The following is a 23,289-nucleotide window of genomic DNA, read 5'->3' on the forward strand; positions in this document are numbered from 1 at the left end:
TGCGGAGGTGCATGCGGAGCGGGCTGGCGGCTGAGGGCATGGTTGTCGTTTTCAATCAGGAGGTAGTCTCAGGCTCTGAGCTCCGGTTCCAGGCAAGTCTCTAGGGACCCAGACTCATACGGGAGAAGCGGGACTGTCTGGCATAGGTCAGAACTCGAGGGCAGCTTTCTCTCCGAGGTGCTTGCAGCGATTACCAGGACATTGAGAAGCAGAGCCTCTGAGGGCTGGACTGAGAGCAGCCATAACTGCTAGCCCCACCCTGTTGATCCCGTGGGACCCGCCCCGCCTAAGCCCTGCAGGGAAGATTTTGCTGTATAGCATCAGGCAAAGGCTAGATTAGCACCTCCCTAGAGATCCAGGAGCCAGGAAACCCAGAGGTAAGAGTGGAACCATCCAGTTTGCAGCTCCGTGGAACCATAAAGGACACACTCAGGGGGCAGACTCAGTGAGCACCAAAGCCCCATTGAAGCAAGTCTTGCCCCAGAGGAGTGTGTCCAGCACAGAAGTTCTCCCACTGCAGACACAGCTGATACTCACAGCCAATTGGCCTGGAGGTCAATTCCTCCCAGTGATAACTGCAACAATCAAGGCTTAACTACAACAAGAGTGTGCACAAAGACCACAAGGGGGTGCACCAGGAGTCTCCTCCTCAGGTAATTGGGGAGGCTGAACCACTGGGCCCTAGTGGACACTCAGCACAGAAAACCACTTTATCAACACAGGGAAGCATAAAAATGCGGAGACAAAGAAGAAGGACACAAATGACAGAAATGGAGGAAAGCAAACTACTGGATATAGAGTTCAAAACCACACTTTTAAGGTTTTTCAAGAATTTTCTAGAAACTGCCGATAAACTTAATGAGATCTATAAGAAATCTAATGAGACCCTCGAGGTTGTGATAAAGGACCAACTAGAAATTAAGCATACACTGACTGAAATAAAGAATATTATACAGACTCCCAACAGCAGACTCTCTAGCCTTGATTGCAAGAATCAAGTCCACGATTTGAAATATGAAGAAGCAAAAAACATCCAACCAGAAAAGCAAAATGAAAAAAGAATCCAAAAATACGAAGATAGTGTAAGGAGCCTCTGGGACACCTTCAAGCGTACCAACATCCGAATTATAGGGGTGCCAGAAGAAGAGAGAGAACAAGATATTGAAAACCTATTTGAAGAAATAATGACAGAAAACTTCCTCTACCTGGTGAAAGAAATAGACTTACAAGTCCAGGAAGCGCAGAGAAGCCCAAACAAAAGGAATCCAAAGAGGACCACACCAAGACACATCACAATTAAAATGCCAAGAATAAAATACAAAGAGAGAATCTTAAAAGCGGCAAGAGAAAGACAGTCAGTTACCTACAAGGGAGTGCCCATACGACTGTCAGCTGATTTCTCAACAGAAACTTTGCAGGCCAGAAGGGAGTGGCAAGAAATATTCAAAGTGATGAATGCCAAGAACCTACAACCAAGATTACTTTATCCAGCAAAGCTATCATTCAGAATTGAAGGTCAGATAAAGAGCTTCACAGATAAGGAAAAGCTAAAGGAGTTCATCACCACCAAACCAGTATTATATGAAATGCTGAAAGGTATCCTTTAAGAAGAGGAAGAAGAAGAAAAAGGTAAAGATACAAATTTTGAACACCAAATACACATCTATCAACAAGTGAATCTGAAAATCAAGTGACTAATCTGATGACCAGAATGAACTGGTGATTATAATAGAATCAGGGGCATAGAAAGGGAGTGGACTGGCTATTCTTGGGGGGCAAAGGGGTGAGGGGGATGTGGGAAGAGACTGGACAAAAATCGCACACCTCTGGATGAGGACAGTGGATGGGGAGTGAGGGAAGTGGGTGGGGTGGGAACAGGGTAGAGGGGAGTTATGTTGGGAAAAAAGAGGAACAAAAGTAATAATCTGAACAATAAAGGTTTAATTAATAAAAAAAAGAACAGTAGTAGAAAGCAAAAAAAAAAAAAAAGAGGCATGGAGGGGGAAAAAGGTGGGGCCTATTGTAGGTTAAAAGAGACTAAAGGACATCACCAAATGCAATATATTTTGCACCATTTTGAATGAACTTTGATTGAGTCCTGGTTCTAGAAAATTGTCTTAAAAAAACATTTTGGGGAAAATTTGAAAAAGTTGCAAATGGACTGAATATTAGGTGATGTTAGAAAAATTTTTTCTTAGGCAAGATGATGGTTTTGTGGTGTATAGGAGAGAATATTTATTTTGGGGAAATGCATGATGAAGTCATGATGTGGGGGATTTTCAGGTAGTCATCATCCCCCAGTCAAATCCCTCACATGCACATAAGCAGATATGGCATATTGGTAACCACTGTTAGATTTATTTGTTTATTTTTAAAACATTTTTTATTGATTTTAGGGAGGAAGGGAGAGGGAGAGAGAGAGAGAGAAACATCAGTAACATCAATGGTAAGAAGAGAATCATTGATCGGCTGCCTCCTGCATGCCCACTACTGGGGACTGAGCCCGCAACCTGGGTATGTGACCTGGACTGGAATCAAACCCAGGACCAGTCCGCAGGCCGATGCTCTATCCACTGGCCCAAACCGGCTAGGCCTTAACAACTGTTAGATTTAGATGAAACAGGTGTTCACTGTATTATTTCAACTTTTCTTACTGAATATTTTTAGAATAAAAAGTTTTCGGGTGGGGGAGAATATATCTATAGCAGTTGAATTAATTATTGGGCTATTGACAAGAGATTTCAAGACTTTTTGACTAATGTTAAATTCCTTAGTGGTAAGCACTGCAATCTTGGTACCTGGACATTGCTTTTTTGTGTTTTCCCCCATTAACTGTTTCCTGATGAACATTGTACCCTTCTAACAATATACTGGGAATGATAAACTGAATTATTCCTAAACTTGAGGGCATGTGTAAAAGCATTTCTGTCCAGGAGTGTTGAAGCCAGTGACCATTTTTTTAAAAATATATTTTTATTGATTTCAGAGAGGAAGGGAGAAAGATAGAAAGATAGAAACATCAATGATGAGAGAGAATCATTGATCGGCTGCCTCCTGCACGCCCCCTACTGGGGATTGATCCCGGAACCTGGGCATGTGCCCTTGACTGGAATCGAACCTGGGACCCTTCAGTCTACAGGCTAATGCTCTATCCACTGAGCCAAACCAGCAAGGGCCCCAGTGACCATTTTGATGATATTTCCGCCCCCCCTGCCCCCCCGTAACCATATGGTTAGTGTAGTTGTGAAAGTGGCATGATGATATCCAACAAGGGTTTTTTTTTAATATGTATTTTTATTTTCCAGAGAGGAAGGGAGAGGGAGAGAGAGATAGAAACATCAATGATGAGAGAGAATCATTGATTGGCTGCCTCCCGGGGATCGAGGCTGCAACTCAAACATATGCCCTGACCTGGAATCAAACTGTGACCTCCTGGTTCATTGGTCGATGCTTAACCACAGAGCCATGCTGGCCGGGCTCAAACTCATTCTTTGCTTCTATGTTTCCATCTTAAATTCTCCAAAGGATGATTGCATGTTTACTAGATTCCATGGATGTGCAGTTAGATGAATTGTCTCTTTTGTCTCCGTTATCTTAAGACTGCTTGTAAATAGAACGATAAGATTTTTAATTTCAGTCCTTTTGGTCTGGAAAACATATTGTTCTTTAGTCTTCTTACTATATGCGGGAAGATATTTTATATTTTGGTTAGGAATCAATACCAGGTGTATGTGACTCAGATTTAGTTAAACAAATAAACAGATAACTAAAATGCTGTATGCAGATGAATTAAAATGCCACATAATACCTGTGTGTCCACAGTGTGGTGAGAGTCAGGGGACTGGCTCTGAAGGAAGGATTTCTCAAAGAAGTTGCTGATTGAACTGGAAGTTGGTAAAAGAAGGGCATTCTAGGCAGAGCGAATCAGCCAAACTATTTATGGAAAAACATGATGTTTTTAAGTTCAGAATGGATGTACACAAGGTTTGGGTGTGGAGAGATGCTTGCAGGTGCTGAGTGGATCCAAACTGAAGGGCCTTGTTTGTACCTGGGAACTTGAAATTTAAACTGTACACAGAAGGAGCCTGTCAAGGATGTTAAAATGGAAAGTACATCTTCAGTTCTGTATTTTGAGAAGATAGGACTTTGGTGGCAATGTGTAGGATGTGTAGGATTGGCTGGAGAGTAGAGAGACTGTTGTCAAGGATACTGTTCTATGATAGTTCAGGGGAAAAAGATTGGCTCTGAAGAGAGAAGACAGAAATGAGAGACAGAGCTGAGGGAATGTGTAAGTCCTGAGACATCAGGAGTAAGGGAGAGTATGAAAATACTGTTGGGGTGGGGTGGGGATGGGAGTGGCCCAGAAGAGATTAATGCGGGGAAAGGAGGACCTATGTAATACTTTCAACAATATAGATTTAAAAAATAAAAATAAAATAAAATACTATCTGCTTTTAGAGACTGGGAGGATGGGATTTCATAAAAGGAAGCTGAGTCAATAATAGGTACAGCGTAGATTTGGGACATTTCAGGTGGGAGTGCAGCTCTAATGCCGGTTTTTCCTAAATTCAACAACCACAGATCAGACAATTCAATTTAAAACTGGACAGAGGGCTTGAACGGACATTTCTCTAAAGATATGTAAATGGCCAATGAGCACATGAAACAGTGCTCAGCATGTTTAATCATTAGGCAAATGCAAATCAAAACCACAGTGCGATACCATGTCATACCTACTGAGATGACTGATTTATTAAACAATGAAAAAAATAAGTGAGGATGTTGAAACTGGAACCCTGTGATTACTGGTGGAAAAGTAAAAAATGCCACTGTGGGAAACCATTTGCTGTTTCTCAAAATATTAAACCTAGGCAGGGTGGAGGGGATGAATGGGGGATAGAAAGGGACATCTATAATAATTTCAACAATAAATTTCAAGATAAATTAGGGGGGGGAGTTAAACCTAGAATCACCATATGATCCAACAATCCCCCTTTTGATTATATATACACAAAAGACAAAAGCATCGATCAGATGCTCAAACCTCAGAGGGAAGGTAGGGGAGGGTGGGAGTAAGGGATCGAGGTCAACCAAAGGACTTGTATACATGCATATAAGCATAACCAATGGACACAGACCCAGGGGAGTGAGGTCATGAATGGGAGTAGGGTCGGGGCAATGGGGGGATAATGACATATGTAATTCCTTAATAAAAAAAAATGTTGAAATAAAAGGAAAAGATTTGAAAGTGGGGACTCAGTCGAACACCAGTGTTCATAGCAGCATTATTCACAATAGTTGAAATTGGAAACAACCCCAGTGTGTATGGAGAGATGACTGGATATACAATATGTGGTATATGCCTACAATGAAATATTTAGCCTTTAAAATGAAGGAAATTCTGAGATGTGCTACCACATGGATGAACCTTGAGGATGTTATACCCAACATAACATAAATACTGTATAATTCCACCTTCATGGGGTACTTTGCTTTGAATAGGTAAATTCATAAGGACAGAAAATATAATAGAAGCTGAGGGAGGGAGAAAGGGGGAGTTGTTGAATTGGCAGTTTCTGTTTGGGATAATGGAAAAGTTCTGGAAATGGATAGCATTGAGGTTACACAACTTTATGAATGAATGTATTTAATGGTACTGAATTTGTACACCACGAAATGGTTAAAATGGTAAATTTTACATTATGTATATTTAACCACAATTAAAAAACCCATAAAATACCATTAAATAATTTCAAGTAAGTGATTGTTAGGCATGCTAGTGAAAGTTGAATGGCATTTCCTAGTTTATGTTTTGCAAGATGAAAGGGAAAGTTTAGTTTTTCTAAAGATATTTTTCTGACTGTCTAAGAATGATAAGATCATTAAGAAACCTGTAGGTTATGAATAGCTCTTCTGGTAATCTTTAGTTTTATAAAGGACATAAGGTCAATACAGGTTGAGCCACGGTTTGAGGTCACTTTTGTGGCAAGGCTTCTAGCTAGTTGATTTTTAAATTTTTGTCTACTCTTTTCTTAAAATTTATTTACACACATACTTTATCTTATAATATTTATCATTCATTTGTTTAATTTTATTTTACCTTTTTTAGTTCCCATGGTGCATGTGTTGAGCTGGTGAGAAGGTAGTATATAGCTATATGTCATTATTATTTATTTATTTATTTTTAAAATCTTTCCTTTTGAAAGTATTATATATGTCCCCCCTTTTTTATTGTCCCCTTCTAGCTCACCACAATTCTTATTTAGATATGATTTGTTAATAGGCTATTATTTAGATGCAATTCTTAGATAAGCATTTTTTTTTAATTTTAGGCATTTATCATATCACAGGGTAAGTCTGAAAAAGCCTACAATAAGTTTCTTTTTGGAATTTTATTGAACTTTTTGATTCCAAATGTATACCTCTTTTGTTGTTGTTCAAAACCAAATGAATAATGGTGGTTTTGTCTAAGCATTTTTATATTATTCATTAAAGGAAGAGTCCACATCTCTTTCCGTAGAAGGTGCTGTGGAGACTGTGGAAATGACAACAAAGAGCCTCAAATCTCGTGGAGAAAGTGCTTTGGAGACTGGAAATGACAACAGAGGATTTAGAAGATCACTAAAGTCATTTAGGTGTTTTGATATTCCTTTCATTTTCCAGCATTGTGATTACTTAATTTTTAAAATGTTTTAATTGATTTCAGGGACAGGAAGGGAGAGGGAGAGAGATAGAAATATCCTTGATGAGAGAGAATAATCAGTTGGCTGCCTCCTGCACACTCCCTCCTGGGAATAAAACCAGAAACCTGGGCATGTGCCCTTGTCAGGAATTGAACCATGACCTCTTGGTTCATGGATTGATGCTCAACCACTGAGCCACACCTGCTGGGCCAGCATTGTGATTTTTTTTTCATATTCTTAGATCAACTGAATATGAAAATGGAACTTGAATTGCTTTAATTGAATTTTTTTATTGTTTAAAGCAGCGGTTCTCAACCTGTGGGTCGTGAGCCCTTTAGGGGTCGAATGACCCTTTCACAGGGGTCGCCTAATACCATGGGAAAACACATATATAATTACATATTGTTTTTGGGATTAATCACTATGCTTTAATTATATTTAATTTGTAACAGTGAAAGTGGGGGTCAACATAACATGAGGAACTATATTAAAGGGTCGCGGCATTAGGAAGGTTGAGTTTAACACTGGTTTAAAGTATTACATATGTCTCCTTCTCCCCTCATCGACCCCTCCTTGATCACTCCCACCCCCCTAATTACAAGGAGGCATGATTTAAAAAATCAATATCTGTTTCTTCTTCTCGGGATTGGGATTATTTACTGAATTCAGACCACCACCAGAAGGTTGAGTCTCACCTTTTGAACAGATCTTTATGTCTGAATCTTTTGGAAAGTTTCTCAGATGAAGGATGAAGACTTGTCACAGAATCTTAGTCTGGATTCTTCTACACTTCTCTCACATACCTGCAATCTTTTTCCTACTTCACTGGGTCTCTGAGGAGCCTAAATGGAATACTCTGATGGGAGAAGGAATTCATTCACTTGTTGACGCCCCTTGTTCAGTTGGCAAGGTAAATACTGTGTGTAGAGTGAAAACTTCCAGGAGTGCTCAGGTGACTCAGACGTTGGCCTTAAGAACCCAGAGCATTGTTTGCAAAACCTAGAATTGTTTGAAGATACTGGCTATGTAAGGGCTTGTGAGTCATCTTTGTCCTAAGATCAGTAGGAAGTCAGGAAACATGGTAAACACTGGGGGTGACCCGAAGAGCATTTCATGTTGACAGGCTGACTGCCTGCACTGTGGTGGAAGGTCTATAACAATACCTGCTATGCTGTAACAATACCTACATTCTAGTAGTGCTTACAGTTCAGAGAACTGCAGTTTAGCTACATAAATTGTCAACCAGGCCAGGGAACCATGACCCCCATTAGTGATGAGAAAACCTGTCAGTGTGTTTCCAAGACCCTGACGCTTGGTTTGCTGTGGGCTCTCTGCTGCACTTGTGCTGTTGCCTTCGGTGTCTGTCAGGTTCCTGGTGGATCTACGTTTAAATGGTGCTAACACTGCACTCTCACAGCCTGGCCAGCACTCTGTTTAACACTGAATTCTAAAGGTCACACACTTGGGTATTGTGACCGTTGATAATAAATAAAATTGAATGGAATAAAAATACCAACATCTGAGTTAATATTACAGAACGTTTTCTAATTTTTGTGATCTTCCTTGAGATAAAGAAGTTGTATTCTGAGACATGGCACTTTTAATTTTTTTTTTTATTTCTCTTAGGACAAATCATTACTATCGTGAAAACTGTTTTATAATGAAATGATTTCCAACCCTAATCATGGGCTCTGGTATTTTTTACATATTTTATTTAGTTTTAAAACTTCACAGTGAATTAACTGGTATTTCCCCATTTTCTGGAAGAAAATATTGAGGCTCTAGAGATGGTTTGTTCAAGATCAACAGCCAATAGGTAATGGAAGAGAACCGAGATCACAGTGTTTTTACAGTAGTTTCACCTGCACAACATCTGTCTAGCAAAAGTAGTTGAGGTTGCACTTACAATACTGGGCACAGGAAAGTCCAGAAATAGAATAAAGGGGCTCTGGATTTGATTATCTTTTTTCTCATAAGTGTTTTTAAATGGGAAAGTTCTATTGATGATTGCTAACTGTTGGGGGTAAATATTGGAATACCTTCCTAGTTATTTGTATTTTATATGTTCTTGTTGTTGTAGGGACTTAAAAATGGAGTTTTACTTAGATCATTACTGCAAAGATTACACAATGCTTTTCAGAACAACTGAAGAAGTATGCACACTTGATCAAGGTAAGCAACTGTGTCATTAAAGGTTTTGTGAACAGTATGGTGACATTTGCTTGTATTTCGATTATGTTTGGACTCTATGTTATAAACTCGCTTCTAAACAACATCAAGTACAGGCCAGCTGATGGGGTGTCAGGTCCTGTCACTTGTCTTGTACTCTCGTTCTTGAGGTCCCTTCCTTCCTCTCAGCCTCTCTCTCGCATTCTGTGTGTGTGTGCGTGTCTCTGTCTGTGCCACTGACCTGTTGTTCTGTCTGGAAGCTGAGTCCACACCCTTTTCCTTACCACTTTAGCAAGTCTTGGTTTTGGTATGTTCTCCACTTTGTTCTGAGAGTGTTTTGATCTGAGAAAAGATACGGCATATCGTGCTACTTTATTGTAACTTCTAGACATAAGCTGTCAAGTGCCTTGAGTGGGATAGATTTCCACCTTGACATTCCTGATACAACGATTCTAGTGTGAAGCCATCAAGGTTAGCAGCAAGAGTACTAAGCCCCATTGACTTCGGGGCCTCCTGATCCCATGTGTGCTCTGTGACCTGTCAACCTCTAGTATCGCCAGGTCCCTAAGCATTCTCTACGGGCAGACCGAAGGATCTTTTGAAAATGTCAATATGATCATGTCTCTTCTGAAAACTGCCAGTGGTCTCCTATGGCCTTTAGAAATGAGTCCCAAATACTTAGCGTGTCCGTCCAGGCCGACCATGATCCGACCTTAGCTCCTATTGCAGTCTTGTCTCTCCCTCACCCCTTTTCTGTGGTCACACTTTGAGATCCTCATTGGCATCACACTCTGCCAGCCCAGCTTAGAGCTGTGCCATGCCCTGTATCCCGACGTCTCCCTCTGGAGTCGGTGGAAGGCTGGTGTACTTTCCGGCATCTCCCATCTTTCCCCTGTCTTGCTCTCTGCTCCCATTGTTTTTTGTTTTTGTTTTCGTGTTTGGTGTTGTTGTTGTTTTGCAATACCATGAAATGCTACAACCTTGTCCACCCTCAGGAGTTTTAAGGATCTCATTCAGTGTGGAAGCTGAGAATTATAAGCAGCAGAATAGTGATGCAGCTAACAGTAGGGACTTGTCTTTCTCACAAAAGAACAAGTCCACAGGTAGGTGGATCCAATATTGAATTCAGCTGCTCAGTGATGTCAGGGTAAGCTCCCAGCATCAACGAGAGGAAAAAAATCCTCTCCTTGCTGTTGTGCTTTATATCAGGGAGGAACTTAGTGTCTCAGAAATCAACTATGAGACTCTTGCGTGAACCCTTGGGCAGAACGGGCCAAATTGCAAGGGACATGGGGCAGTTTAGTGTCAAAGTGCTCCCGAAGGAGGTGCCTCAGCCCAGGAGGAGGTGGTGAGGGGAAGGGCAGTGGGGACGTGTCAGATGGAGAGCTTCCTGTTTCTACTGTGATCACTGAGGGCCCCGTACATTTCTTCTGTGTGGACTTGTGGAGGACAGGTGTCCCGAGATTCAGCGATGACTGTTTCACAACAGTTGCCTAGTGTTTTGAAGTACACTGTCTCATAGGGTCCATATTATCCACATAGAACTGGTTAAACATATATGTTTTCATTGATCTCAGAGAGAGGAAGGGAAGGGGAACAGAGAGAGCAGGGGGGTGGAGGTGGGGGCGGTGAGGAGGCTGGGGAAGGGGAGAGAGAAACATCAATGATGAGAGAGCATCATCCGTCTCATAGCCCCTAGCGCGCAACCCCAGTATGGGCCCTGACTGGGAATGAAACGGGGATCTCTTGGTTCCGGGGTCCACGATCAAGCACTGAGCCACGCCAGTCGGGCAGCCACATATCAATTTAAAATGAAACTTTTTTTAATTCAAATTTAGTAAAACTTAAAATTCACTGAGACATTTAGGTTTCTCCTGTTGGATACCTGAGGAGTGTTGGCTTGGTGTATTGACCAGCTAGCTGGTTTTCCTTGAAAGCAAATATGAAATGAAAGAAAGGAAATGTGTCTCCCCTCAGAGCAAGAGTACTGCTCACATGAGAACGATGAGCTTTGGATGAGTGGGCCACAGCACTGAATGGATCCCTCTTGCACAGCGTGCCTCCTTTTGAAATACTCACCAGTGGCATTCCTTTGTCCTTTTCTGCTTAGAATTTTCTGACATGGTGGTTTTCATTTTAATTATAGATTGTTCCCGTGGTGGTGGTGTCAGTGAACTATGGCCCCTCGGGTAGAACCAGGGCTGTGTACCTTGTTTCCATACCGTCCTGTTCCAGTGGAACCATTTCCTCTCCCTAAGCTGAGTTTGACTGGTGAGTTAAATTCTGGGCTCATGGAGGAAGGGAAATGATTCAGGAAGTGTTTAGTGGAGGGAGTTGTTTTGAGTTACTCCTGTTGCAACCAAAGCAATGCTCTTGCTATCCCTAGTGATTTTAAGTATGGTTGAGAGCTAGTCTACTGGTTGTTTCTGGCCAAATAGCAAATGCATCTAAACAGCGAGGGAAGTAGAATGCCCCCCATTAAGTAATTTTTCCTTTCCTGAGACCATTTCAAGATACAAATTGGCACTTGGGAAAGTTTAGAAAGATATGATTGAGTCTGGCCAGTGCTGCACGGTGGTCGAGCGTCCGCCTGTGAAGCAGGCAGGAGTGCACAGTTGGTTTGATTCCGGGTCAGGGCACAGGCCCGGTTGCAGCCTGGATCACCGATAGGGGTCGTGAAGGAGGAAACCGATCCATGCTTCTCTCTCATGGTTTACGTTCCTGTCTTGCCCTTTCTCCCTCCCTGAAATCAATCAAAGTGTATTTTTTAAAAATATATACTGAGTCTAGCCCCGGCTGATGGGGCTCATTGGATGGGCATCTCCCCTTGCACTGAAAGGTTTCCGGATCAGTTCCCAGGGAGGGCATGTGGCAGGGTTTTGCGGTCAGTTCCATGTCGGGGTGGGCACGAGGCGGCTGGTGCACCTCTCATCTGTGTTCTCTGCCTCTCCCTTTCTCTCTCTACTGTCTATGTCTATATATTGGAGGTATGATCCTTGTGTCAACCAGAACCTATACATGAAGCAAAATGAGAAGAAACTGTCACTTCTGGTAGTTTCACTGCTGACAGTTCACCAGTGTGAACATTCTGGTGTATATATTTCCAGATTTTATTTCCCCATTTTATCAGTGTATACGTAGTTATCAGAGGAAATTAAATGTTTCAAAACTTATTTTAAAACTGTATTATACAGTGAGCACCTTCCATGTCAGCATATATGTGTACGTGTGTGTGTGTACGTGTGTGTGTGTGTGTGTGTGTATGGAATTATGTATATGTACGTGAGAAGACATGGTCTACACGTGTTTTTAATAAACAACCTTATTTATTCAAAAGGAGTATTTAACTTAATGGGAAATAGTCTACATAAATAGGTAGGTACTTTTAGAAATTATCCTTATTTACTATTATAAATGTACAGTTGGGATGTATTCCTCTGAATTATTTAAGATAATCGCCTAGAACTCTTCTGACAGCACGAGGGAAGGCTTCCAGCGCAGCCAGTAGCTGGCTCCATAATGGCTTCAGGTACTGCCTCGAGCCAGGCCTGGCCAGGGCAGGGCCTCTCGTTGGACCAGGCTCTGGCCCCTGAGCAGGCCCTTCCTCTGCCTCTGGAGAGCTCTGGAGCTCTGGGCGTGGACCTGGAGCAGGAGAAAGAGACACATTGACTCACACTCCTGGCTTTCCTGTGACTTAGTGCAGACAGGAAAGATGCCACCGCCTTTAAGGGAACTCCAGCCCATGAGCCTGCCCTCCCCCGATGATCTGCCCAGATGATCATTCCGCCTCACCTTGTTGAGTTGCCTCGGTGGGCTCAAGGTGCTGCAGCGCCAACCATAGATTTTGGGTGTGGCCCACCAGGTTTGGGCAGGGGAATTGACGGGCACCAAGGCCTGCTCTACCTTGAAGCAGGCGGAAGGAAGGGGCTGCCCCAAACCCTGGACGTGGTCCAGCCAGGTCCCCACCATCGCAGCAAAGGCCCTGGGGAGAGGCAGGTGGGCAGCAGATTCTGAGTCCTGCTCTTTCCTTCCAGTCTGCCCTCCCATGGTACACTTGTTTAGATATGAGCTTCTGTGCAGGTCTCCCATGACCACCCATGGGAGAGCACCATGGTAACCCCGGCCCTTGTGTGGCTGTCATGGTTGTAGCAGTTGTGGGATCCAGCAGGTTTAACACGGAGTCTGTGTGAGACTCTTCTTCCCACTGGCAGCTCACCTAAAGGTCCAGTGCACTGCCCACCCCCACCCTTCAGGCCCTGGGCATCTGGACTGAGGACTGAGACAGGCTTGTGAGCACCCTGCTCACCACAGGCCTGTTCTGAGCCTGGCCACTGTGGTCAGGGGAGATGGATATGGAGAGGGGCAGGCAGAGCGGGGTGGGTCTGTGGGGGGGAGGGGACTGTGAGGGACCAATCAGCACAGCGTCCCCTCTGGGTCTACAAGGCCCGGGACCCCACCCACTGTCGTCTTTGACTCCTATCCTCCTGGAATAGAAGACTCCAGAGCCCAGGCCTTTCTTGGGAATCAGATGATGTATAAGATTAGGGTTCTGCCAGGCACTCTCCATCCCCCACCCACCACAGTCCCCACGATGCTGACTCTGAGGGCCCTCCTTCTGGACCCGGAGACCACTCACTTTATGACTTGGTCCTGTGATGTGTCAGCCCGGTCATTCTAAACAGGTGTGCATCCAGATGGAAAAATCACTCTGATGGCATCAGCCCTGGTGGATGGTGGACACGAGCTGCAAATGATGGTGAGCGTGACTGCTGGACCCAATGCCCAGAACTGAGGCCCAGGGATTGTGTCTGCTTCATTCCTTGAGTCAGGCTAAGTGTCTCCAAAAGTGCGTGCACATTGTCGAGTAAAGAAACTCCAACCAGGAGCATGCCATACATCTGAGTGGGCCTGGGCCCCTGCTCTCCCCAGAAATCCCCAGTGTGGTTACACCAAGGACCAGGACCGGCTAGGTGAAATCTCACACTGCTTAACAGGTTGCTTTGCATGTGCTTTTCCAACCTCTGATGCCACAGGCCGCTGATGGGTGTGTCAGAGTTCTTTCCGTGGGACAGAGTGAAAGAATTGCCAACAACAACTGCCGCACATCCAGCTACCCTGTCTGCAGAGCCAGGGAGAAGGTGAGACCTGCCATGGCTTGTCCCCACAGCAGTGCTATGAGGTTCCCCCCCCCCCAGCAACCCACTTTTCAGAGGAGCATCCTGAGACTCGGGAAGATGTGGTGACATTTTCATGCCTCACAGCTAGCAGTGGGCAGAGTCACGAGTGTATGCTCACCGAGATAGAAGCTCGTCCAGGAACCGTTGGGCTCTGCAGAAGGCCAGCGTGGAGACGTGGGGGTGATTCCCCCTGGGAAAGCTGGTACCGTGGCCATGGCAAGATGAGGGACAGGACACAGTTCACACGACATTTCTCTCTCTGATATTGCTACAAATATGTGAGGAGCTTGTCTTTACCGTCCCATGTAGCTGGACGGGGGCGGGGGGTCCTCATTTCTTTGTCTTGGGGCAGTGGGACACTAGGGAGAGTCCTGGGAGGGTATCTGTGGAGTCCCCAGATTGGAGTGTGGGTTCTGGGCACTGCCAGGTTGTGTTGGGGTTTTGGGTGTAGAGACCCTCGAGGCCAGCTCTCACCTCAGACAGGCACTGGTCTGTGTCGTCAGCCTGATGCACCTGCACCCTGACCCCGTAGGTGGTGTAGTCGGGTCCATGGGCCAGCACCTCAATGATGTCCTCCTTGGAGCTCTGCAAAGACAGAGTGGGTACTGAGCCAGGAGGCATCAGGAACCTTCCACCCAATCTGTGGTCCTGTGTCATGGCAGACCTAGCCTATGAGGACAGTGAGGATGTTTCTGGCAGCCCTGCTGAGCTTGCAACAATTGATTTGTGTCAAGGTGTAGCCACAGTGAAAGCCTGAATGACTGAGGAAAACTCTGTCCTTGTTGGGATGATATGGAGTTGGGTCAGGCCACAGCTCCTGAGCTGGCCGCACTGCAATGGTTTGTCGTCCTCTGTGAGGTGATAGGTTGCAGAGAAAAGTATTCAAGGCCTTTATCCCTTCCTACACCCCTAACCCCCACCCCCGCTTCCCCCTCCCCTTTTTTTTCAATACACAGCACTATCAAGTGGGATGATGTGTATAGCTTGGAGAAGGTCTGCAAGGACAGTCGGGCTGGGGCTGGTCCACAGGATACTTTGGGCAGGGATTTCATCAGTTGAAAGGAGCATGAGGCAAAGAGAGCAACAGATGCTTTCTCTCTGATCCCAAGAAGCACAGGAAGAAAGACTGCTTTTCTCCCCTACCAGGGAGCTGGTCAGGAGGATTGAAGGTGCAGATCACTTTGGGAGTGGGCCTGTGAGAACTTGAGGCCCCAGATTTGAGTCTGACTTCTGGTCCCACCCCAGTCACCTCAGAGTCCTAGGTGTGGGCCAGCTCTCACCTCAGTTTGGCACTGGATGGTTTTCCTGTCCTGACGCACTTGTCCTTTGTACCCGTTGAGGGCATAAGTGAACCTGTCAGCCAGCTCCTCGACGTGCCCTTGTTGGAGCTCTGCAAAGACAGAGCCCGCTACCGGGCCAGGAGGCATGAGGGGCCCGGGCATTACCAGTGGGGAAGATGCCCACCACCCATTCTGCTCCCCAGATCAGGCAGAGAAGGGCATCTGCAAAGACCTCCAGGCAGGGAGTGAAGTTGATGACCCCTTGAGCACCCCTGCGATTTAATAAGTGGGTAGCAGAGCTCTGACCCCAGCACTCGGCTTCCCTTCCTGTGAGCCATGACCTGGGCAGTGAACATGACACACCCTCCAACACCCTCCAGGCTTCTGACACTTACCAACCTGCTCCTTAGCCCAGGTTGAGCATCCCTCATCCCCCGCTTTCTTCACCTCACCATCCCGGACACACACACACACACACACAAACACACACACACACACACCTGGGATGAGGGGTAAGAGGTGTGGGCTCCCCAGGTATGACCCCCAGTTGGCGCACAAGTGTGAGCTGAAAGGGCCTGCCCTTGGTTACCTGTGTGTGCCTCGTGCCAGAGGGCGAGGGGTATCAGTGGTGGCGCTTGCGCCTGTTTCCCCAGCAACAGAAACATCTCTTGCCCTGGACTTTCTTCTTCGCAGAGTGTCGGAAGAACGGGAAGCAACAGAGAGACATCCTGGTCTCCTGACCTTCTCCACTCAAGTGAGCTGGAAAGGAAGTTGTCTCTAGAAGAGGCATGGGTAAACTTTTTGACTTGAGGGCCACAATGGGTTCTTGGCAGGCTGTAAGATAAGCATGGATAGAGTGTTTGTGTGAACTAATGTAAATTCAAAGTAAACATCATTAAATAATAGGGTGCGGTCTTTTTTTTTTTTTTTTTTAGTTTTATTATTTCGAAAGGGCCAAATCCAGCCCGCGGGCCATAGTTTTCCCATGGCTGTCCCAGGTGCTGGGACTTGGAGTGTCCCATGGGGTAGTGGCTGTTGTGGTCGGGAAGGGCTCATTCCAAGGGTGAACTTGGGCTTGTCAGGTATTTAAAACGCTTGGAGGATTGGGGTTCCCCTGGGCCTTGCTCTGTGGGGGCAGCCAAGGAGTCACTTTCCCAAAGGGTGGGACTTGGCCAGCCCCTGGTTCCTGGGAGAAACCAGGAGAGTGGAGAGGCTCGATCAAGTCGCCACCTGGGACCAAGAGCCCCAGTGAGAGACCAGTAGCCCCCGTGTGGGCTCCTTCCCTGTGCGGGGCTGGTCCCCTGTCATTGTGGGGCAGGTTGCATGTGCTCCCTGGACCTGGAGGAGTGTTGGCTGCTGAGCTGACAGGAGGCAGCTGGGGACAGAGTTCCCGCCAGACCCCAGCAGGGCCCCCTGTCTATTAAGCCAGGAAGTGAGGGGTCCTGCTTCTCTGGGGCTTGTGTCTCAAGCCAGGGGACAAGACGGATCTGTAGTCCCCAGAAAGTTAACTACCTGGTCAAATAGGGTGTATGTGTGGGGGGGTGTGAGCAGGGGAGGTTGGAGAATCAAGCTGAGGGAAGGGAATGGGCATGGGCAGAGCTTATTCCAGGCCTAGGAATATGTGTCTAGGAGGGTAGTCACCACGTGAGCCCATATACAACTTGGTGTTTATTTAGCAGTGGCTTCAGTGCAAGGATTATGATTAAATTGTGGTTGGTTGGTTGGGTGGGTGGTTGGGTGGGTGGGTGGGAGGTTGGTTGGTTTGGTCTCAGAAGAAATAAGAGGTAGAGACAATTGTCAGTCTTTACTTAGAGCCCAGCAGTGGCCTGACTGGGTCTTGGCTGGTAGGGCCTGTCCTTCTCAGGATGAATTTGGAAGTATTCTGAGAGAGATGGCAGCACTTCTCCCACCTGTGAGCTGAGGCTGGTTTCCTTGCTGCCTAGCAGCTGGCTGTCCGAGGGGCTTAGTGGTAGGAATGATTCACACACAGCTCCCTTCCTCACTGGGGAGAATAGGTGACATGTGGCTCTCAGTCCTTGCACTAAACTAATGTCAGGTTGGGGCAGACCCTACATGGAAGTATTTCAGCTTCACAAACCATTTGAGTGAGTTAAATAACAATTCTTATGTTTTTTTAATTTTTAAGGCAGAAAATACAGCCACATTTTAATTTGATGTTTACAGGAGTTGATTTTTACACCCCCAAAATTGGCTTCAGCTGAAGTTTTCCATACCTGGGAAGTTACTTGTTGAATTTTAATAAAAGTGACATATGGTGCTCAACACATCTGTATTTTCTGAGCCTTTTCACACCAATACAAAGAATATGCAATTGATGTTTTAAAAAGATAGTGCTAAATTTACTAATTTGGGTTATAGTACAGTTACTAAGAAATGTTTAATAGTATCTACCAAAATGTTATAGGATAAGGTTTATAGAGGTTGTATATTTTTAAAATGAGTAGTATTATAAAACTGTGTTTACATTTTTGTGAAGTTTTGTACCACAAAGTTTAAAACAAGGAAAAGTTTATTATTGCTGAGATATTTAGGAACATTGTAGAAATCTGAACCTACAATTATTTTTTGAAGCGTTTGTAGAAACCTTATTTAAGAGGTCTAATTTTACCCTCATCCTATAGATGCAGCCTGGAGACCCAGAAAGGGTAAGTGAAATCCCCAAGACCACAAGCTATGAATAGCAGAGATCAAATGAGAACCCAGGGCAAGTGCTCATTCTATTTTTCCTGTCAGCCTCTGTAGACCCAGTTGAGGTTAGAACCATAGAGCTGTGACTTAGGAGATCTGAATTCTTTAAAAATCTTTTCTGTATACATATGTTTCTCTTAGGCGTCTTGATAGTATTATTTAATTACTAGAGTCCCAGTGCATGAATTGGTGCACATTGAAAGGAAATTAATTAGAAGAAATATTGTAAGATCACTATTTGCCCTTTCTCAATAATAGAAGTGTATACCAAATTCACGATCAACAATGACAGATGGAAACACATGCAACTGGCGCCAGAGAGATAGATAGATAGATAGATAGATAGATAGATAGATAGATAGATAGATATAGATGTAGATATAGATATAGATATAGATATAGATATAGTTATAGATATAGATATATAGATATTTGCTTACTTAGACCTGCTTTCTGATTAGGTAAACTTTTTCCAGCTTGGTGAAGTGCCCCAATTTCTTTTTCAGGATATTGACAGCAAAACAGCATAAATACCAAAATGAAAGCAGATTATTATTGTGCATCATGCAGAGATAACAAAGGGAGAAATATTTAACTATAACCCCGTTTGACTATATTCCCTGCAGTGAGAAAACCTGAAGTCATGTTCAGGCTCTACCATTTCTTGCTTCTTTTCAGTTGGGTCAATTTTTAAAACATTCTAAATCTTCATTTTCTGGCTAATGAAATGAAAACAGGATTCTACCGAGTCTCCTCTCTACCTATTCCGGGACTTCAGTGAGGATCAAATGAGATGAGGCACATGAAAACACTTCAAAGACATTTGGTTAAAGTGTAAAATGTTTGCACCTGGCTATAAAGCAAGTGGGTGAAGAAACTCCAAGGAGGCTAGTCGCTAGGGAGAGGAAGCCTGGCATTACTATGTGACATCATTACCTGGTGCCCACAGCCACCATTTCTGTGCTGGGCTGGCCTGTGGGCTTTGTGCCATGGGTTCGTGGCCGGGCCTGTGTCCCACTTGGGAAAAGCGGAGTGTTGCTTGTGGACTCTGGGTGCGCAGTGCCCTGCCTCTGTAAAGGGCCAGTTCAGGTCACAGCAGCTCCAGTATTGAACGTCTGCCCCTGGTGGTCAGTGCTCTTCATAGCGAGTGGTCAGGTGGTGGAATCCTTAGCACATTAGCCTTTTATATATATGGATTTGCAATAAGAACGGCAAAAACCGTTTTTAAAAAAGTTACTGTGGCTCATGTCTGAAGTTTATCAAATCTGAAACTTTACTGTAGATATCAGCCTTCCAATGAGGAATTCTTCAAATACAGCCTGAGCTGTGGACCCTGAGGCATCCTACCTAGGAGCCTCTCTTCAGGGTTGCTGACCCGCCCCATCCCCTACCGTGCCTCCAACCCCTGCCCATTATTTTTTCCAAGCAGACCCAGCATCTCCAAAGCCCAGTGTTCTCATTCAGGAGCTGTTGGAGTGCAAGAATGCATTTTAAAGGATATTTCACAACGCAAAGCACTTTTTAAGCTTCTCAAAGATAAGTGGATGGTCACTGAACATGGATGCAAAATGCATTTTACACCAAAAAAAGTTACTTAAATGTGTTTTAGAAGATTTTTTTCATTATCAAAATAATATAGGATCATTAGAATTTTAAAAAGAATAGTATAAAGTAAAGGAAATCACTTCTTTCCACTATCCAAGGTTAACCACTGTCAACATTTCAAAGTATTTCCTTTTGTCTTTCGTACATTTATATATCTAGATACCTTTTTGAGGTGATACTATTAATTCATTTATATTAATATATGTTGTATTGACTTCAGAGAGGAAAGGAGAGGGAGAGAGAGAGGTAGTAGTAATATGAATGATGAGAACGAATCATTCATCACCTGCATCCTACATGCCCCCTACTAAGGATGGAGCCCCACGTACTCTGACAGGGACTCCATGTATGACCTCCTGGTTCATAGATCAAGGCTCAACCAGTGAGCACGCCACCAGGGCAAGATGATACTATTTGTTATGTGTGTATCCTGATTTGTTTTCTCTTAGTTATGGTGTTTTCATTCCACTGCATCTATAACCACTTTTTCCCCGTTTATGAAGGCACTGTTTATTTTTCCCAGCTTTATTGAGAAATAATCAATATACACCACTGTATAAGTTGAAGGCAGACAAAAGGATGGTTTGATTTGCCTACATTGTGAAATGACTACCACAGTGAGTTCAGCTAACATGTACTGAAGATGTGACAAACCAAAATTGAAATCTCTAATGTAATTTGGGTTATTTTTTCTTCAAAGTCAAATCTACAATTGTTACTATTGCAAAAAAGAGCTTGTACTTGGAACTAAAGTGCAGGGTGTGGTGGGTCTGCAGGCTGGGGCTCTACTGCCCTGGCCCCTTGCACTTGAGCCCTGTGCCTATTCACATGCAGATCCTTTCTCCTTCCAGACTTCACATGAGGCTGGTGATGGATGTGCTGCCCCTGCTGGACGGGTTCCACAGTCTGTCTTCCCACCACGGAGTGTCAGAGGTGAGAGGCCCCTGTGTAAGGCTGTGGAGCATATGAAGTTCAGAGTCACTTGTGTCTCAGCAGCTCTGGGGGTGACCTCAGCATCAGCATGCGCAGAGCCTATGCTGGCCTCCAGGGTGTGCTCTGTGCGGGTCCAGCTCACCCACAGCTCCTCTCTCCCTGGATTTCAGCCACCTTCCTGGTCCTTCTGCTAGAAGCTCTGGTTCTCTCAGAACCTTACACTCCTCTCCACCCATGAGCTGTGTGGCAGCTTCATATAACAGGATGGTTATCAGGGAAAACTGGCAAGAGAAAAAGAAGAAAAATAATCAGGAGTCGCCACAATGCTTTGGAGTCCAGGGCCTGGCCAGGAGAGAAGGGGGAAGGGTCCAGGGCAGCCGCCACTCTGGCTCCAACAGGCCCCTGGTCCAGTCCTCTCTGAGTCATTCCCGTCCTGCGCACAGAGCAGTGCTAAGACTCACTGTCTTCAAGACAAATCAGCTCACCACCGTGCTGGTCACTGGTCAAGTTCTCAGTTCGCTCCCCACTCAGCCCACTGCTGCTCTCTCTGGAGTCTGCAGATAGTATTCTCTCTGAGACCACGGTTGTCATCATTGGGTGGACAGCTGGCCATTGGTCTGCTCCATCTCGGTGGCTCCAGAATGATGTGTTTTCTTCTTTGGAGAAGAAGAAAAAAGAGCAAGAGTATGGGTCTGGACAGAAAGTAGCCTTTCTGTAGAAATGCATGGACAGTGAGTTTTTTACTCTTAGTACTTTGAAGTGCTATGTGGATTGGCATGAGGTACTTTTGTTTTATTATTCTTTCTGGATGTTCTCCCTGAAGGTGACTGAGTTGGCTGGCTGCACAGGTAAAGGAACAAGAGGGTGAGTGTGCTGCCCTGGGTGCCAAGTAGCAAGGAGTTTGTGCTGTTCTGCATTTCTGAGCCTCTCTCACCATGTGAATCAGCTCTGGCCAGAGGCAAGGACAGCCATGAGTGGCTGCTCCAAGTCCATCCTGACTCCACTCGTCTGTCCCACCTCCACACGATTGAGCTGTGCTCATTGCCAGCTAAATCCACAAGCCAGGGGAGCCCTGGAGCCCTCAGTCACTGTGGGAGAGGATGAGCATTGGTGGCTCCCTGGCCCACATCATGGACCAAAAAGAGCAAGATTTTATGGGGTACAGACACTGAAAAGGCCTTCATGACAGCCCTACATTATTACCCTAATGATACAGGTTTGGATGGACAATTACAAACTCCCTACTTGACCATAGAGTAAAGTATGAAACCTTAATGAGTGACACTCCGTCTCTCATCTTCATTTCACCCCTTAAAATAGGGATGTGTTGATTTCATCCACCAGCATTACTTCTTCCATCTTGCATTCAAGTTGACAGGAAAATTGGAGCCATCTATGGAAGGAGAGAGCATATGAAGACAGGGTATTATTTTTACCTTAATTTTGAGCACCACTCTGTTGAGTACAAAGAAAAAAATTATTTATCTTTCCAGACCTTTAACAGAGCATAGGTATCTTTTCTACAGTTGAGATCTGCAGATGATTAAAAGGCACGTGCTTCCAACGACAATGCTGCCTTCCTTCATCCTTGTCCTTGGGAAGTGTCACCCTGGGCCCTGTACCCTGGTCCCAACCTTGACACCGAGAAGTGAATCTGCTCTGTCGACAGGACCCTGGCCCAGTGTTCCTGGAATGGCACAAAAGGCCCATCCTTGTCACTTGGTGGATGTGGTTTAATGAAGCAGAGGGTCACTGTGGGAGGATTGCACTACCTGCGTTGTGTTTTGTGAGATGGTTAAAAGGTTTGAAGCTCCTTTAAGAAACCAGGTGGCACAGTGAAGGAGCTGTTCCCCCCAGTGATCGCATTAGAGGTGGCTGAGACACAGCAGCTGTATTAAAAGCTGTGGAAGCTTCATGATGGGATGAGAACTTAGCTGTGTAGGTGACTGGTCTGGATGGTGGCCCTCAATCCCACTGACCACCAGTTCCTGTGGGCAATTCCTTATACTCAGCCCTGACCCCAATGGGACCTGCTGGACCAGATTCTCTGGGGCAAGACAACCAAATCTGGTTGTCGCCCCTTTTATTTTTTAACCTTTTAAAATTACAATTGTAGATTCCCATTATTTATAAGAGATAAGACAGAGGTGGCCCATGTAATCTGACCCGGTTTCCCTCAATAATATCTTATTAAAATCTCACAACCAGGATATTGACAGTGACCCAACCAGCCATGTAGAGCCCATAGAAAACAGCTCTACCCGATTCTCCCACACCCAGGACAGTGCCTTCTATTTTTATTTTTTTTTTGGTATATTGTTATCACAGTAATATATACACAATGAAATTTACCATTTTAAGTATTTTTCAGGGCACAGTCCAGTGGTGGTAAGTGGTCCTTAACACAACTTAACAATCATATTGTTGTGCTGCCCTTACCACCATTGGCTCCATCACTGTTCTCATCTTCTCCAACTGAAGCTCTGTCCCCACTAAACAGCAACTCTGCATCCACTCCCCCATTACTGGTGCCCTCCATCTTACCTCTATGACTCTGATGGCTCTAGGGACCTCATGTGAGTGGGATCACACACTATTTGTCCTTTTGTGACTGGCTTATTTCATTGAGCATCATGTCTTCAGGGTCCATCCAGGTTGTAGCATGTGCCACAATGGCCTATTTTTCTAAATTGAATATATTGGGGTGAGATTGGTAATGAAATCATGTAGCTT

General features: G+C 44.8%; 1 protein-coding gene across 1 annotated transcript; it reads left to right on the forward strand.

The window, feature by feature from the left end:
* Positions 1 to 8,821: 8,821 nt before the first annotated feature.
* Positions 8,822 to 22,022, forward strand: LOC308526246 (uncharacterized protein). Its single transcript, XM_081101334.1, has 6 exons — positions 8,822 to 8,855; positions 10,999 to 11,123; positions 13,535 to 13,608; positions 13,886 to 13,990; positions 20,475 to 20,556; positions 21,380 to 22,022. The coding sequence occupies exons 2-6, from the start codon at positions 11,030 to 11,032 to the stop codon at positions 21,385 to 21,387; spliced, it is 363 nt and encodes a 120-aa protein (XP_080957460.1). The 5' UTR covers positions 8,822 to 8,855; positions 10,999 to 11,029; the 3' UTR covers positions 21,388 to 22,022.
* Positions 22,023 to 23,289: the final 1,267 nt, after the last annotated feature.

This window comes from Myotis nattereri, assembly GCF_964212035.1.
Source record: "Myotis nattereri genome assembly, chromosome: 10".
NCBI classification, from domain to species: domain Eukaryota; kingdom Metazoa; phylum Chordata; class Mammalia; order Chiroptera; family Vespertilionidae; genus Myotis; species Myotis nattereri.